The 17413-nt window shown below is 43.8% G+C and overlaps 1 protein-coding gene across 2 annotated transcripts in view; it reads left to right on the top strand.

The window, feature by feature from the left end:
- Window positions 1-17413, top strand: part of CDH22 (cadherin 22) — a 1297615-nt gene that overhangs the window by 506703 nt on the left and 773499 nt on the right. For both annotated transcript variants that reach the window (XM_069243533.1, XM_069243534.1), the window contains one exon: window positions 5433-5727. In XM_069243533.1, coding sequence (XP_069099634.1) covers window positions 5433-5727 — 295 coding nt within the window. The remainder of the gene's footprint in view (window positions 1-5432; window positions 5728-17413) is intronic.

Raw genomic sequence — 17413 nt, 5'->3', positions numbered from 1 at the left:
TAACTCAATTTCATCACTACAGTATTTCGCATACTGCAACACCTCGTCAATCGGTTTAGCTTGCCAACAAATCAAATGGTTCTTAATCATCTGACCAACCTCTGGTCTCAGCCCTTCAACAAATCTGAACACAACATGATTCATGTCCTTCATCTCGATCGTTTCAGTACCACTGTAATGTTTAAATGCTTTTAACAATCTCTCATAATAGGCATGTATTGACTCCTTAACCTCTTGCGAAGTCCGGTCGATTTTCTGCCAATCGGTCACCTTCGGTGACACCTTTTGTTTCAAAAACTCAATCACTTTATGATAATATTTCATCACCTCTTCAGAAGGTGCTCCTGTCGCCTTATCCATTGCCGGTTTCTTTGTGGGCCAATCCACCCCTCTTTTGCACTCAAGCCACAAATCTGGTGGAACAATAATCTCAAATAAAGTATTCAAGTCCTCCCAAACACATTTTGCGAGCTTCACAAATCTATCTGTCTGCTGATACCACTCGATCGGTTTTTATCTCAACCTCGGGTAATCGTTTGTAAAGGACAAAATATCTCCCCTGGACCATGGCACATGGACTAAAACACCACCAGCTGTTTCTCTCATGGGCAGGATTTTTACTGAATCCAGATTGGGTGTGGTCGCTGTTTCAATAGGCCCTGGGCTATTCCTCTTCCCTTTGTCTTTTTTCTTTGCCCATCGGTTTTCCCATTTCTCTAATGCTCCCCAGACTTGCGCACTCTGCAGCAATTCTTTCAGGTGTGTCTTCATGCCTGCGGATCTCATGTGTTCAAAATCTTTTGTGTCGAAGTCTAATCTGTAGCTTCGTTTCAAATGTTTTGTGTTCCCAATATCGATGTTGTATTTGTCTGCCAGATTCGTTAATCTCTGGTGTATTTTTCCCACTTCTTTGGTAATCTTAGGGCATAAGTATTTCAGTTCTGCCTCAGTGTAAGATTCTAATCTGTTCACCCCCATTGTTCCTTCCACCAACTCAGCAGCTTCTGCACTTAGCCGTACCAGATTCAGGTATTCATCTTGTTTTTCTTTTTCAGGATTGACTCCGGTTACTGTAGTTGCTGTAGCCTTTTGTGATGTACAAGTTTTCTCTAACCACTCATTTAACTGTTGTACTGTAAAACCCTGCAGTGAAATGTTCCCTGTATGTATCATTGGAGTATATGAGGTATTTGTAATCATGGTTTGAGGAGTCAAGACTCCCAAACCTGCTTGCCGCATTGCCTCAAGAGGTGCCCCTATTGGACTGAGGTCCATTAAGGGTCTTGATCGCTCAGAAACCTGACCTCCCTGGGCCATTATTTGTGGAGTTCTAATAGACCCTCCTCTTATGGCTTCATGGGTCATGACTCCCTGTTCACATGTCCTTGTTCTCTCTTGGGCATATAACGGTACTGGGGGACCAACAGTGATAGGTAGTGATATTGCGGCAGGTGTTTAACCTGATCCCAGGCATCTAGGAGCTTCAACACCATAGGTCTGCTCTAATAATCCTGGTGCAGGTTCTTTCAAAGGACCCGCTACTGGGTTATACCCCGGTATCAGTTGTGGTGGTTGTGACACTAACTGTGGGGTTGACTCGATCTGAAACAATCTTGGTTTTGTATATATCGGGTCTGGCGGCACCACCAAGTTCGTAGTAGTCTCGAGTATTGGAACATCGGGATAAATTATTTTTATCTTCGGTGGAGGTTGTAACTGTATCGGTACGTCTGGTGCAGTAGGTACACTGTCACCATTCTGTATCAAAGCTGTATCGCTAGTCTGTACCGTATCAGTAACTCCCTTCTCCTGTGTCTGGTTCCCAGGATCCAAGCTAGTGCTCGGAACATTGTCACTCACCGCATAAGGTGGTGGTCGGTCATGCAGTAACCTATCCATAAACTCCTCATCCTCTGAATCATCCTCTTCTTCCCAGGTCCTTTTTTGTTCTTTAACTTTGTCTGAGTCTTTGTTAGTTTTGCATGAAGCTTTCTTTCCCTGTGTCTCTTCTCCCTGTGTTATCGCTGGAAACAGCTTTAACCCATCTACGATTCCCCGTCTCCACATCTTATTCTCGTTATCCCATCTTGCTTCTGCATACGATTTCTCTGCTCTTGTCAATCTCCTGTGAAACCTTTCCTGCCTATGTTTAAGAGCCATCAGATCCCAGATCGCTAGAGCCTCGTATTGTGCCGGTCTCGGAGGTGGTTTCTGTGTACTTAACATCCACCTTAAGTTTTCTAATACCTTTTGATTGAACGTCCCATGTTCCGGAAACGCTAGACACCCTTCTTTTTCTGTCAACTTGCGCCATTGTTTTAACCACAAACAGGGTGCAACACCTTTTTCCTCCATAACTGTATAAGCTGGAGTACCCTCGGGCGGTGTAGATTCCCCATCTGTTGCAACGATGTACACATCTCCCCTCAAAGCGCTTTTGAATGCCTTAACAAAATTCATTTTATTTTAGATTTAATCAGGAAACGGCTTAGTTCCCAGGACACTCTTCACCTGCCCTTTGCTCACCCTATTGCCTCTCACGAACGGCAGCCAATCCGTGCGCGACCCCTCTCAACATCTGACCTATCCCAGCGCGGCATCACTGACGTCACACTCATACACACTGCAGTTGACAAAGTCTTGCGGCTTGTCCACACCTCACTAACTTCTTATAACTCATACAAACTAATGCGATTTATTGCAGACACCTTAAATGACAATACAAATCTGCCAATTTACTACAGGAAGGGTAACACATTCGCTTCAGAACTTTACAGAGATTTCACTTGAAGCCTCGGCCGCTACTCTCTCCTTCTCAGTTCCCTCATACGCAAGCAGAATTCGACCCGCAAATCCTACTCTCGACTTGTCAATGACTCCTTCTAGTGCACTTTAGAACTTGTCAAATCTCCATCGAAGGTTTCACACATACGTTGTGACTCAAACTTGACTTGTCAACCACACCCGATTGACCTATTAAATTGCACAGATTACAACATAAACCATATTTTTCATCCTACTCCGGAGTCTTAGACCTCAACAGGCCTGTACCTTTACCAACCATGTGGATAATTTTGAACAATAAGCGCTGCATTCACATGAAGTACGCCGACTTCCCTACTCTCATACTGTGGAGTACGCCCACTCCTGCTAAACAACACTTATTTTGGCCTACATACACACAAATCTTCACAATCTCCTGCAAGAGGCATAAGCTTTGAGCAAGCGCAAAGACCCTAACCAAACATACTATGGCGCCGAGAACATTCCCAACTCATCTTAGGCAGGCTCCGAGATCCCAGGAAAGCCCATGGTGAACCTAGCCACTCATCGTTTTGCCAAATTTCATTATCACAGAAAACAAAATTAACAATGAAAACTCCGTCCTAGGGCCCCCAAGGGCCAAACCGTCGCTCTGCTACCAGAACTGCTAACGCGTCCGTCTATGTTAATTTATACACATCAGGACTCGTTTTAGGTCGATGAACCTTTTGACCCAGTGGTGAGTCTCCGTAAGACGAAATTACCAACCATCAACATATATTTCACAAAACCCATTAAAGAATCTTCGACGCATTCATTTGTTTTCTGACTCAAATAACCACACCTCGAAAGAAGAATTTGTGAATTTATTCCCTATTGATTACAATCTAATAATAAACGTATTAATCTTAAAACCAAGAAGCATAAAAGCATAATCACAAAGTGGCAATCATGATGAACTTTCAACAATGCGATGATCAGAATCATAGAATAGATATATTAGAAGAGAATAGACCATAGTGCATGATAAACAACAGAATATCAGTTCAGCATAGCTACATGTCAGTCACGTCAGTTCCGTCCGTCAAATGAACACCTCATCTAACCTCAGATTAGCATTAGCATGTTGGGCTTCATGCAAAACAATTTAGAACATCAATTTGGAAAACATCTAACTAAGATACCTAATTAAACATACAGCAGTTGGTACCTAGAAAGAAGGGCATATAGATTCTGTTAGCATTTATAATTACCCTCCTCGAGTTAAGTCAGCATTCAAGATCAGTCTTCGTCTTCAGGACATCAGATGGTTCACCGTCAATCTATCTAAATGGAATCAAGGGACACTCTCCTCATATGGAGGAAAGTATAATAGGGCGGGTTATAGGCTATGATAATTTTGTCTAAGTCTCAAATCACCGAATAGAGTGACAGAGTTTCTGGATGCAATTAATGTCATCCCTTCCTAACTGAACTTCGTCTCTTGTGTCATGAGTTTTTATCCCTTTTTCCATAATACATTCCCCTAAAATTCTATTGGTTATTAACTACACCCCATCATTGGTAACCAATCAAATTATTCATTAAGTAATGCATTTGTTATTTCTTGATATTGAATTGTCTTTCAATTGGTCTTCATAATCAGCATTTTTCGTAGGTGGTACGTCCGGGGTTACTTCACCATCTTGGCACATGTCTCGGGTCAGGAGTTCTTTTCCCCTCGTCTCATCGTCCTTGAGAGTGTCCATTACTGTTTCGAAGCACATATCTTTTATACTAAAACTGCTAGCATGCGGATGGGAAGATTTCTTCGTGTTTCAAATTAATACAGAAAGAACAATAGCTGGGTCATAGTCATTTGTGAGTCCGCACACAGAAAAAGCAGGAAAAATAAGCTTTAAATGAGAGTTACACGGCTAGTTCGCAACTCATGCAAACTTAAGACATACACGTTTTAATGAATACAGTTTTGATTGTAATAATGCATATATATTATTATTATTATTATTATTCAACATTAGTGTTCAAAAAATGAGTAAATCTTCACGTTTATTAATGCATTTTAATTATTATTTATTAATATTGCTTTGCCAAATGTAAGTGTTTCACGTCTATAATATATGATATTTATACTACGCTCTCTCAATGGTAATGTGCTTACTGGTATCAATGATGAAAAAAAAAAATATTTAGACAATATTACTATGGGTATGATTAGTAACAATGTTGGAAGTGGACAACTCCCCTTGACTTGAGGCAGCTTAATGTATGTTTATTGGTATGATGTTGAATTACTAGTTTTATTATATGGATTGGGTAGCTTTGGTTGTTGGTGGTTAACAGTCATGGAAACCTAGGTTTAAGACATGTTCTTTTATATGACTGTGGACTGGTGAGTGGGATTTTACAAAGGACATTTCTGCTCAGGTGTAACTTGTTGAGAATTAGAATCAGAAAGTAGGTACTGAAGGGAAACTATCTAAGATTATAAAAAGAAAGTGAGTGAAAGACAGTGGGAGTAGGTTATCATTTGTATTGATGGAGAAATATTGATTGGAGCGATGAAGGTCTTTGCAACTTACCATCTGATTGTAACGTAGTAATAGCCATTTTACTTCACTGTAGCCCACTTAATGGCGTTTACAATTTTTTGATTTTTCCTCTGACAGATTCACTCTGACTCCGACGAAGGGGATGCTTCCATCAAATACACAATTTCAGGAGAAGGTGCAGGAACTATCTTCATCATCGATGAGCTCACAGGGGACATTCATGCAACTGAACGCCTTGACCGTGAACACAAGACTTTCTACACCCTGAGAGCTCAGGCTCGAGACCGCGAAACCAATAACCTGCTGGAGCCGGAATCTGAATTCATCATCAAGGTCCAGGATATTAATGACAGTGAACCAAAATTTATGCAGGTCCCCTACATAGGAAGCATCCCTGAGCTTTCCCCAATTGGTGAGTAACTCACAAATCAATGTACCTAGATGACTTAGGACCAAAATCCCTAATTTTCCTTTGTTAAACACCTTTACTAATTGCAGACCTTTCCCTCTCTCTTTGTCTTTCCGACCCAACAGCTTTAGTCTCTGTCGCTATAAACTCTCTATAAATATAAATATATATGCCAGAATTCTCCATGATCTGTAACTCTCGAGATGGCGCTCTGGGCAGTTTAGCAAACAATATCCTTTACTCCAAATAATGCAACTTGGCTGCTGAACTCAACGTCAGCGCGATTCGACTTTCACAGTCATGGCCATGAAGAAAGCCGAAACATGTTGATGCTAAATTCAGCATCCAAGTTGCATAATCTGAAATAAAGAATATTGTTTGCTAAGCTGCCTGGAGTGCCGTCTCGTCAATTACAGATCACGGAGGACTCTGCATATAACTACGCTTCTGCGCAAGCATATCACAAGCACCCCTGACGATTACGCTGCCCGCCAACCAGAAACCAGATGCACGCTTTTGGATATATATATATATATATATATATATATATATATATATATATATATATATATATATATATATATATATAAATATAATGTATATTATACTATTGGTATTTACAGCAACAAACTAGCAACACTCAGTAAATTAAAATCAAATATAAAAATATATACCCATTATCTAAGTCATTGCATAGTTGCTCCTTTCCGCTCCTATTTTCTTTCATTGGAATTACTGATCTATCTCAGTCAAATGCTCACTTATTGCTCATCCATGCACACCACATCTTTGATGTTTGAGTGGGTATCCCTAAGCCTTTTATTTGGATCTCTCTATAATTAAACAGTGATCCAAACCCATCTCCCATTTCACCTGGTTTGGCACTTCTTCCGCGTTATGCATTTGCATGATGTTGTGTTTTGTGGATACCAATCCTAGTCATGTGAATGTCCACATCATTCAGTATGTTTAACAGCGTTCTTTTGGGTGTTAGAATTATTGTGATACCTACTAACTTGGAGAGGGTCCATGCTATTCCCTTCAACAGTCCCTGTAAAATAGTTATCCCATTTTCATTTGACAACTCAGATAATTGGGGATAAATCTCACTCTAGGTGCTATTGTCATTGTCTAGTGAAACATATAAAGTGTGTATAGTGGAATGGAATGGGGCCTAAGTATGAAAAGTAGTACTACTCATGTGCAAAAAATGAACAACCAAACCTATGGCGGAAACCTCCGCCTCTCCTATATTTTATGTGCGTATACCTGCGGGAAAAGACCTCCGAACACATGGGTATATGTTTCAAGAGTAAATGTGGGAGTGGAGTAGCGAGAAAATTGAGATTTGTTACTATTTGGCCACTCACGGGTACTGCAACATGGTACCTTAGTAAACTATGTAGGCTGGAAAATAAAATATGCCATTGTAGCTGATGTTAAATGAATTAAATTATTTCAGCCTTTACATTATCTGTGTTACACGTGATATATGATTATGTAATAATTATTTAATTCCTTTAAAAAGTTAATAAACTACATTTATAAACATTAAATTAAACTATTACACTTCTAATTAAAAATTAAAATAATTTGTTAACTATGCAAAATTTTAACAAACGTATTACATATTAAATAAAGATAAAATATCAGTGAGAGTGGAAGGTTTTAAGATTATTTTTTACATTTGTTTATTTATAAATTAAATTAATATTTAATTTATTTTTTTATTTAGTGCACCTTTACTTTTATGAGTTAATGTGCTGTAATCTGTTTTTTTAGCTTCAGATCATAAATAAATATTTAAACTATATTTACATTTACATTTTACAATAAAATATTTTTCATATTTTTAAACAATAATAAATTAAAATGTTCTCAATACGTGTCCATAGGAGGATCTCCACCACCATGGTGAAGAGCACCACTTAGGTGTCCTGAGTTACAAGTAATAACATCACTCTCATAAATTCTTCTAAAGGAGGCTCCACCTCCTGATTTGAGGTAGAGGAGAAATGTAAGGCTACACCTAGGTTTAAATCCATATTTGGAAATGGTGAGTGAGAAAAATGCCTAGAGGCACATCTAAGAGTAGTAGTAAATATGCACCTGAGTAAATATACATGTGTACGCATATATTTACCTTTGTGAATATGACCATTCATTTTCTATAAATATCCAACTTCCATGTCTCCCTCAGATTTGAAAATGTATGTAGCCTGTGTATCACCAGGGTTTGTATCCTCTAGAGATCATCTTATCTGGAAATTGCTACTGTGTAGGTTTTGCATCTAATGGATACTCAGTATGTCTCACTCTTCAAATTCAGTGAGTGCTGCTACCTATGGTAGTATTCCACACACCTTGTCATTGTCAGTCTATTTTCCCACCCCATCAGTCACACTGTGTCCCTCCAAACTGCATCACTCCTTTACTTGCCAGAGAGAGTTCTTTTGGCTGTTGAGAAGTAAAATGGGAACCTATCAAAAGTCAGCCAAGGTTTACTGCAATTTTCCAAGTCTGACCTCAGTAGATCAGCCAATCATTTAGACAGCAAGATGAGACGCTTGGAAGTCAGAAAATTTACCGTACCTGGGCCTCTGTCAAAAGCTGACAAAGTATTTGGTCGGAAACATTATGGGTCTCGTATTTTGTCAGGTCAATTCTTAAAGGAGGGAAGTTAATAGCCTAAAAAAGTGTATGGTCAAACTATAAGGAAGGTGTTACCATTTGTAATAGTGCCACTTAGTCGACTATGGAGAAAGGGCAAGGAGGATGTCCACTATTTTAAATCGTGTTGCAGTTTGTCAAGGAGAGGGATGATGTTTCCTTGCCAGGTATGCATTCAGATTTTGCTATTTATGTCCCGTGGTATTGGAATCACTCCTGAGTCCCTAGACATTAGCTGGCTACATGCTCCAGCCCACTTCAACACCCTTGCTCCGCTCTGTGCACTTGGAAAACTCTGAATTCAGTTTAATTTATATTGAGATTACTCATTGTGCAAAATCCATCAGTACTTGCTATAACTTGGGACCAGAACAGATTGCGTCACTAATGTCTACCAAGGGTCGTCGGCATATAACAACACTCATTCTTCCCTCTCAGGCCCAGGTCCCCCTAATGCGTTCTGAATGGTCACACAAAGAGCAACAGTGAGAAGCGACAGCCGTTTTGGGGGCTATGTCCAGTGTAAAACGGTGCTGATAATTCTCGAATGATTTTCACACTGGTTTGTTGGTTATGGTATAGTAGTTTCACCCATGAAACAAATTCCAGATCCATGTTCACCCAGTTTAGAATTAAAAGAGGTAACTCCATTTTATATTCCCAATGGCCTTTTGAAAGTCTACAATAAGAAGTGTCAGAAAATCGGTTAGCTTATTGGACCTAAAGCTAACACAATAAAATACTCTGATTACTGTGGTGGGTGGCCCTTTGTGGCATGAAGCTGCTTTGGTCCAGGTGGACCACTCAGTGGATGACAATGGTGAGTCAATTGGCGAATATTTTACCTAGTATTTTAGATTCCAACTTCATTGATGTTATTGGCCTTTTAAATTCACACCGATCTGGTAACTTGCTTGCTTTAAGGACTACTCCAATAAATTATTTTCCTAACTCCCCCTGATCTGCTGATGTAGGAAACATAATTAGAAGGTGTAGGCCAGTAGGCCCATGAATCATTTAAGGAATTCCTCTGGTAATCCATTTGGGTCCAACGTTTTTTACCTCTTAACGCCTCAGAGAGCTTCTCAGCAGCAAAATCTTTGTTGATTCTATCTTTTGGAGGCCATGCATACGTTTTGTAGTCTGTCCGTGTAATCGATCTATCATGGCCCAAACACGTCATACAAGTAATGTACAAATATTTAGACAGTTTCCTGGAGGTTTACTACTAGGGTTCTGGTGTGATCTTGGAGCCCTAGGGTTCGTCTCTTCTAATCTCACCCTTCACTCAACCAAAACAGCAGCTTCCCAGTCTTACTACCCTATCCAGAGACTCTTTATTTGGGATCCTGCCATATAAGCCTGGCTTCATTCATCAGGGAATATTGATAAAAACTTAACAATCCAGTGGGAGAGGCAGTTTGAGAGTGTATCTGTCCTGAGGAAGACTGGATGATTAGAGCGGACTCTGCAAGTACATTTCCACTGGATGGGAGAGGCAAACCTAAAGAATCTATCCCAGAGGACCTTCATGATACAACAACCAGAATCCCCAAGCACATATCCACCCATGCGAGAAGTGGGTTGTGAGCATCCGGAGGAATCCTGTATAATGGGAGAGGATAGCTGTGAGTAGGTTTCCTGATACAAGTCCATATCAGCTGCTTGTGAGAGGTAAACCAAGGGTATCTATTTTGGGAATAGTACAAATCCACTCTACGGAAGAGGCAGCCTGTGAGCATCAATCCAGAGAAGGCATCTGTGGTACTGAAGCCAGGACCTTTGAGCAGATATCCAGTTCATGAGAGAAGCAGACTGTGAGTATCTCTTCAGAGAAGGCATGCATGACTAGAGAAGCTGGCTGTGAGCTGGGCTGATTTCTTGCGAGGGTGAGCTGGGCTCAGGCCCAGGGCGCGCTAAGCTTCAGAGTGGCAAAAAGAACTACTGCCTGCAAAATGTCTTGCACGCAGCATTGCCCTTCTTCTTTGGCTCCAGTGATTCCGTTTAAAGCCATCCTAATCTTTTTTTATGTGCCACAGTCAGTGCTTAATTTGTGCTTGTTGTTTCTGGTGCTGAGCACCGGCACTTATTTTTGAGGGCTGGGGCTTATGCTTCTGCTACGAGCAAAAGACACATATGGGAAAGACGGATGAAGGGAAAAATGAAAAAGCGTCACAAAGGGAGAAAGCAGAAAGCTACAAGAGTGAGAAGGGCCAGGCAGTGACTTTTTTATGGATTGAAGAGTCTCGAGATGGCTTCAGGATTCACTGCTTCAGTATTCCGTGCCCCCTACCTTACCCTCCCATCTACCTCTCAGCCCCTGCTGCCACTCATAAACCCTCCCTCCTCTCCACAACCAACGGCTTGACAGAGTTAAGTTGTGAGTGAATCAGGTGTGGAGATGTGAGTCCAGAGGCAGGATGTTGATCTAATGTAGCCAGCTGGAGACTGGCCTCTGACAAGAGGCTGGCACCACCAATCAGCAGCATTTCTTTTTAATGGCCTCAAAGGCCACGCCCCCTTTTATTCTGGCCCATTTGTTCTATGGTTTTTTATGCCAAGAGTGAATTATAACATATTATTCACTCTTGGTATAACAAAAGAAAAATGACAAGCTCCTTCTGTCTAACAACAGTCTCTGTCTGAGGGCTGGTGCAGGCTCACAAAGGCGCAGGCGTAAACCCTGCAGTGCCCGGGGCTGCACGCCAATCCGCCTGTCACTCCACCGTTTCCCAGCTCACCACAGAGTTGGGAAATGGGGTGACCAAGCAGAATGAAGCCTAGTACCTGCGCTCTCCTGCGCAGGTGCAAAGTTTCAGTGTACTGCAGCGCTGGAAACAGAAAAGAGCAGCTGTCCAAACGGGACCTGTGCAGGAAATAAGGTAAAAAAATCAAAACTTTTTAAATGTTGTCTGCCTATGAGTGAAAGTGTTTGTCTGCGGGTGAGCGTGTGTGTGTCTGTGTATGAGTGTGTCTTTGAGACAGAGCGCCTGTATGTGTGATCATGTCTGTGCGCGTGAGTGAAAGTTAGAGTCTGTGACAGAGGAAATCAGATTGCATCAGAATGTATGAATGATAGAGTGAGTATGATTTTTGTTTTTTTAATCAAAATAAATATAGGAAAGGACGTTCAAACTAATGTGTAAATGTGCTTTATCAGCTTCACAATTTTAAATGGAAGAAACACTGAATAAAAACTTGCCAGTCTGTGCACTAATAATCAAAACAAATTAAGAGATGACATCTTAAATTTGAAAGCACTATGCAAAAGGCAGTATGTTTCGCATATATGTATGTTCTTTTAATCTATAGAGAAAATTCCCCTAAAAAAGGATGGGGGGGCTTATTGAATTATATCTGATAGCAGTTTCACCCAGATCTGCGAGGCAGCAGCAGGTGAAATTGACAGGCAGAAATGTCTTGTGTTTCCGCATACTATCTCTACCACAGCTCCTTCTCTTTCCTGGGCCTACAGGTCAGAGGAAGACTCTGTAGATTAATGCCAGTGATGAACAGTGTACAAACTGTAAGACACAAACTTAGAATTCCCAACTGGTGGTCTCTTCTTATCATCCTTCTGAAGTCGATGAAATGAGGACCACTGAAGTGGGTTGACAGTAACTCTTTTATTTTCTTTATTCTTTATTAGTTCTTTATAGCTCTACCCAACTGTACGATTATGGCTGCAATAACTTCACAAAAAAAGAGTTTAGCACTTGTGTTGTGACAAGATCTAGTTTAAAAGCAGAGCTGAGGTGAACACTGCCCTCCCAGGTCTTCTATGGTGGGACGTTCTGTGTGTTCTTTTAAAGTCCCCCAGTCTTTACATCACTGCTTGCTGTTTTCATTGTTATTCAGGAGTAGGTTTGTATGCTGAGGGTCTCACAGAATTAAAACTCCCAAATGCTGGCCATGGAGTCCCTGTCTACTTTTGACAACTGCTCTTTCATCTTTGACAACTCTTGCGCTCCCTTAATGGATCCCCCCAAATGTCAGGCTCATCTCCCAGCGGGTCCGAATAACCTTGCCATTCTCAGATGGGGCAGGGAGAAGGGGTCTCTTCACTATAGCACCCTCACAACCTTTGACTAGTTGTTACTACCAAACGTTGGACATTGGCTCTATGCTAACAAATACACACGTGCACCGCGGTGATGACTATCAGTGTTAAGATAGGTTGCCTAAGATCATATTAGGTTGCATTATGTGTGCTTCATAGAAGTGCTCATTCACTGCTTGGGAGTCGTCTGACTGCATATTGAAGAGACACGCTCCACAGAGTGAGTGAGTGTACATATGGATTGACCAGGTCATCATTATTAGGAAGGGTGCGTCTGACATGGAGGCTTGTCCTCTGTTTGTGCTCCTTAACCACGTCCGTGTGGGCATGCCACTGTTAGGAAGGGTGAGTGCAGAGTGAGATTGAGTGAGAATGAGTGGGTCTCAGTTAGGCTGATTTGTGATGTGGGAGACTGACTGAGAAAGAGTGAGGGTGACTGAGTCAGAGTCGGAATGAGACTAAGGCCCTCATTCTGACCTTGGCGGGCGGCGGAGGCCGCCCGCCAAAGTCCCGCCGTCAGGTTACCGTTCCGCGGTCGAAAGACCGCGGCGGTAATTCTGACTTTCCCGCTGGGCTGGCGGGCGGTCGCCTTCAGACCGCCAGCCAGCCCAGCGGGAAAGAGGCTTCCACGATGAAGCCGGCTCGGAATCGAGCCAGCGGAGTGGAAGCTGTGCGACAGGTGCAGTTGCACCCGTCGCGTATTTCACTGTCTGCGCAGCAGACAGTGAAATACATGTAGGGGCCCTCTTACGGGGGCCCCTGCAATGCCCATGCCAGTGGCATGGGCACTGCAGGGGCCCCCAGGGGCCCCGCGACCCCCCCTACCGCCATCCGGATCTCGGCGGTCCGACCGCCGGGATCTGGATGGCGGTAGGGGGGGTCGGAATCCCCGCGGCGGTGCAGCAAGCTGCGCCGCCGCGGAGGATTCAATGGGGCCGCGGTACACTGGCGGGACCCCGCCAGTGGTGCCGGTCCGACCGCGGCTTTACCGCCGCGGTCGGAATCCCCATTGGAGCACCGCCGGCCTGTCGGCGGTGCTCCCGCGGTCCTCCGCCCTGGCGGTCAAAGACCGCCAGGGTCAGAATGACCACCTAAGTCAGGGGAGTATTCAGTGAGTCAAACTGATGTTGAATCGGTCTGAGTGAATGTGTGAGAGTGTGTATGAGAGTGATACTGAGTGAACTGGAATGGTGGGGACTAAGGCCCATATTTATACTCTATTTGCGCTGGATTTGCGCCAAGTTTCTTTACGCAAATCTGGCGCAAACTTAACTTCATATTTATATTTTGGCGCTAGACATATCTAGTGCCAAAAAATTGGAGTTAAATTAATTTTTTGCCTGCGGAAAACTACCTTGTGTCAATGAGATGCAAGGTAGGCGTTCCCGGTAAAAAAATGACTCAAAGGCCGTAGCGCCTTATTTAGTCTCCCATGCAAAAATCACGCACGGAAGGCGTAGGACCTTAAATAATGGCGCTAAGCCTGCTTAGCACCATTGTTTAACGCTTGGGTCAGGGCAGGCATTAGGGGACCGGTGGGCTTTTTCCATGGTCTGAGACCATGGAAACAGCCCACAGGTGCCTTTCCCAGACCCCAGGGACACCACCACCCACCGGCACCCACACCTGGAGGACACCTAAGGATGAGTGGACCTGTCCCAGGTAAGTCAAGGTGAGTGTTTTTACTTCTTTAGCAAAGTGCCATATGGGGCCTAACTTGGGCCCCCCTAAATGACACTGTGCCCAATGGCCATGCCCAGGGGACTTAAGTCCCCTGGGGACTTACTTCTGTCTTTACTTAGACAAGAGACATTTCCATGGGGGTCGTGCGTGGAAATAATGACGCTAATCAGGTTAGAGTCATTTTTTTTACTCTAACCAGACTAGCGCCATTCTTTCACGCACAACCTCCAGTTTCACTATGCCTCCCCCACCCAGTTAGCATCAATATTTTTGACACTAACTGGGCCTCATGGCCGGCTCGCGTCATGGCTTAAATATGACGCACGGATGGCATCTAGGAATGGTGTTAGCCGGCGGTATACTTTTTGACTAAACCTGCTCTAATGTAGGTTTGCGTCAAAAAGTATAAATCAAGGTCACAGTGTATCAGAGTGGGACTGAGTGAATCAGAGTGGAACTGAGTGGGACTGAGTGAGTCACAATGAGCGGGTCACAATGAGTGGGACTGAGTAGGCCAGAATGAGACTAAGTGAAACAGTGATGTGGAATCACTCGGATTAAGTAAAAGTATGAATCAGAGTAAGTTAACAGGACTGCTTGAGAATGAGTAAGAGAGAAAGACTGAGTGCAAATGAGTGTGAGCGAACCTCCAACCTTAACACCCCCACCCCTCTGTTCCTCCCATCCCAGACCATCAGAGCAGAAGTAAGGCTTGGTCACTGGAATTCAAGCCAAAGAGTATGCCCACCATTTTTAAAGGCCACCAGCCGCCACTACCAGCAATAGTGAGGGTGTCAGATATATTTCCACTCACTGGTACAAGGTCCAGCTCTGGCTGTGAGTGTATGTTCTTAGACACATACGCTTCCGCTACATGGGAGGAACAGACTGTATCTACCTACACTATACCTGTATAATGGAAGATGCTGGCTCTAACTGAACACGCCCACTCCCTAGAAGACGCAGGCACCCGTTATGTTTGGTAAAAAGTCCTGAATCAGGAGACTCAAATTGGGCACTCTCCGCACGTCTCACGTTGCACTGAAGTAATATTTGTGTGCTTGGATCACTAGCCCCAGGCAGACAACAGAAGTAAACAAGGCTCCCAGCATTAAGCGTCCCGCTATTTTGTAGAATGTCCCTCTAAAGCTTCTATCTGTCATATTATAGTTGCCATTAGCGTACATTTATACGAACCTCGAGTGCTTGGTGATTGTGGTGCCTTCTTAACGCACAGGTCTGGCGAAAAGCCAGCTGAAAATGATTTTCATCCATTATGCTGACAAATTCGTTAGACTTCTCCGGTGAAGGGATCAGGCTTTCAGAGTGGCTCATTGCAGTTGTACCCGGACCCCATAAACAGTGGTGCGTCTTCAGAATTTTTTAGGGCGGAGGAATACTAATTGAACGTGCCTCACACAAAGTATAGCAGGAGCTTGCCGCACACAGCATGCAGCACTATGGGCCTCATTACAACCCTGGCGGTCAAAGACCGCCAGGGCTGTTTTGTCGATTGCACCGCCAACAGGCTGGCGTTGCAATCTTGGGAATTACGACCACGGCAGAAGTGCTGTGGTCGCACCGCCGGGACTGGCGGTTTTCTGACACGTTGGTCCCGGCGGATTTAATCCTCAAGGGCAGCGCTGATTGCAGCGCTGCTGAGGGGATTACGAGTCCCCCTCCCGCCAGCCTTTTCATGGCGGTAGGAACTGAACTGAACCGAACATGAACCGAAGATGAAAAGGCTGGCAGTAAGGGGAGTCGCGGGCCCCCAGGCACAGCTCCATGAAGCTTTTCACTGTCTGCATCGCAGACAGTGAAAAGCGCGACGGGTGCAACTGCACCCGTTACACTGCCGCCACACCGCCGGCTCCATTTGGAGCCGGCTTCCATGTTGCGTCCGACATCGCCGCTGGGCCGGCGGGCGGAAACTCGGTTTCCGCCCGCCGGCCCTGCGGGGATGTCGAAATGGCCACTGCAGGAGTGCGGCCGCATGGCGGTTACAACTTGGCGGGCGGCTGTTGTAATGAGGGCCAATGTCTTTTGTACACACTCTAAGGAGGCTTGGAAGAGCCTAGTTGGATGAATGCAGCGCCGCAGCACCAGTACTGTGCATGTGAGTTCCTTGGAGACCGAACTAGTTCTAATATACACAATGGCAGTGCTCTGTGTTATCATTTTGTACTGAATGCTGCACAGGAAGTTTGTATTCCTCTGCCGTGGTCACGTGCTTTTGGCACATGCTGAATGACAGTGTTTTCACATATTGCCTCAGCTCCTGTCTGACCTACAATATTGGACTGCTCATGCAAGAAGAAGACGTGGGCAAGCCAAGAGATTTCCAGGGACAGCCGAGCCAGGGTCGAGCCAAGGGTCTGGTTCGGATCTTAGAGCACGAGCAGAGCCAACACTGAAACTCTTGCTTTGTAAATCACACAACAAACATCACTTAAAATATGATAAAGTCACTTAGTTCAGAAAAGTGTATTTCTTTAACACACATTATAGCACTGCACAGGGAAGTACTTATTACAAAAAGTGATAGAGCTCTTTTCAAAAACGTAACTTACCTGGAGTAAAATTGTCATGTAAACCCTGTACATGACCCAGATTATTATAGAACAACATTAAAGTCTATTAAATCTAGCAAACTAGGGTTTTTATACAACAGGGTCCCTATTACATAAAGGGCAAATTTTTTCCGTTTGCCACACGGCGCATCTTCAAATAGGTGCACAATGCGCAAACTGGGAAAGTACACCCTATTAGAGTGAATGTGCTGCCTCCAGGGGGCAGCGCATTCAAAAGAAATATGGAGCGGCTGCTTCAAATCTGCTCTGTGTTTCATTGGGCAGGAGGAAACTCGTCTGCACTTTAAAGAGAAATTAGAGATCCCTTTTTAGGCGGGTAAAGTGGGTGACTTCACCTGCCTGCAAACCAGAGGGCTGCCATCAGGGGGCACACTGCATGTGCTCCACATTTCTGTGGCGCACTTTCAGTTTGCCTCCTGACAGCTTCTTTGCCTTTGCGCCCATATCCATAATACTGTGCAGGCGCAAAAGTAAAGAGATTTCCTGATTTGCACGGGGCCAGATCTTCACACAAATAAAGAAATGCCGTCTTGAGATAGCATTGGTGCCGCTTGTGCATCAGCGCTATCTGTATTACAGAAGGAGGGGCTGAAGGATCTGCAGCCCCTTCTGTATTACCAAAGTGCCCTGGGGACGCACAAAGCGAATACACATGCCCGGTGTGCTCCCCATGTTTTTTTCTGCA

Source organism: Pleurodeles waltl, chromosome 7 (assembly GCF_031143425.1).
Source record: "Pleurodeles waltl isolate 20211129_DDA chromosome 7, aPleWal1.hap1.20221129, whole genome shotgun sequence".
Taxonomy (NCBI): Eukaryota; Metazoa; Chordata; class Amphibia; order Caudata; family Salamandridae; genus Pleurodeles; species Pleurodeles waltl.
This window is presented reverse-complemented; position numbering and strand designations above follow the sequence as displayed.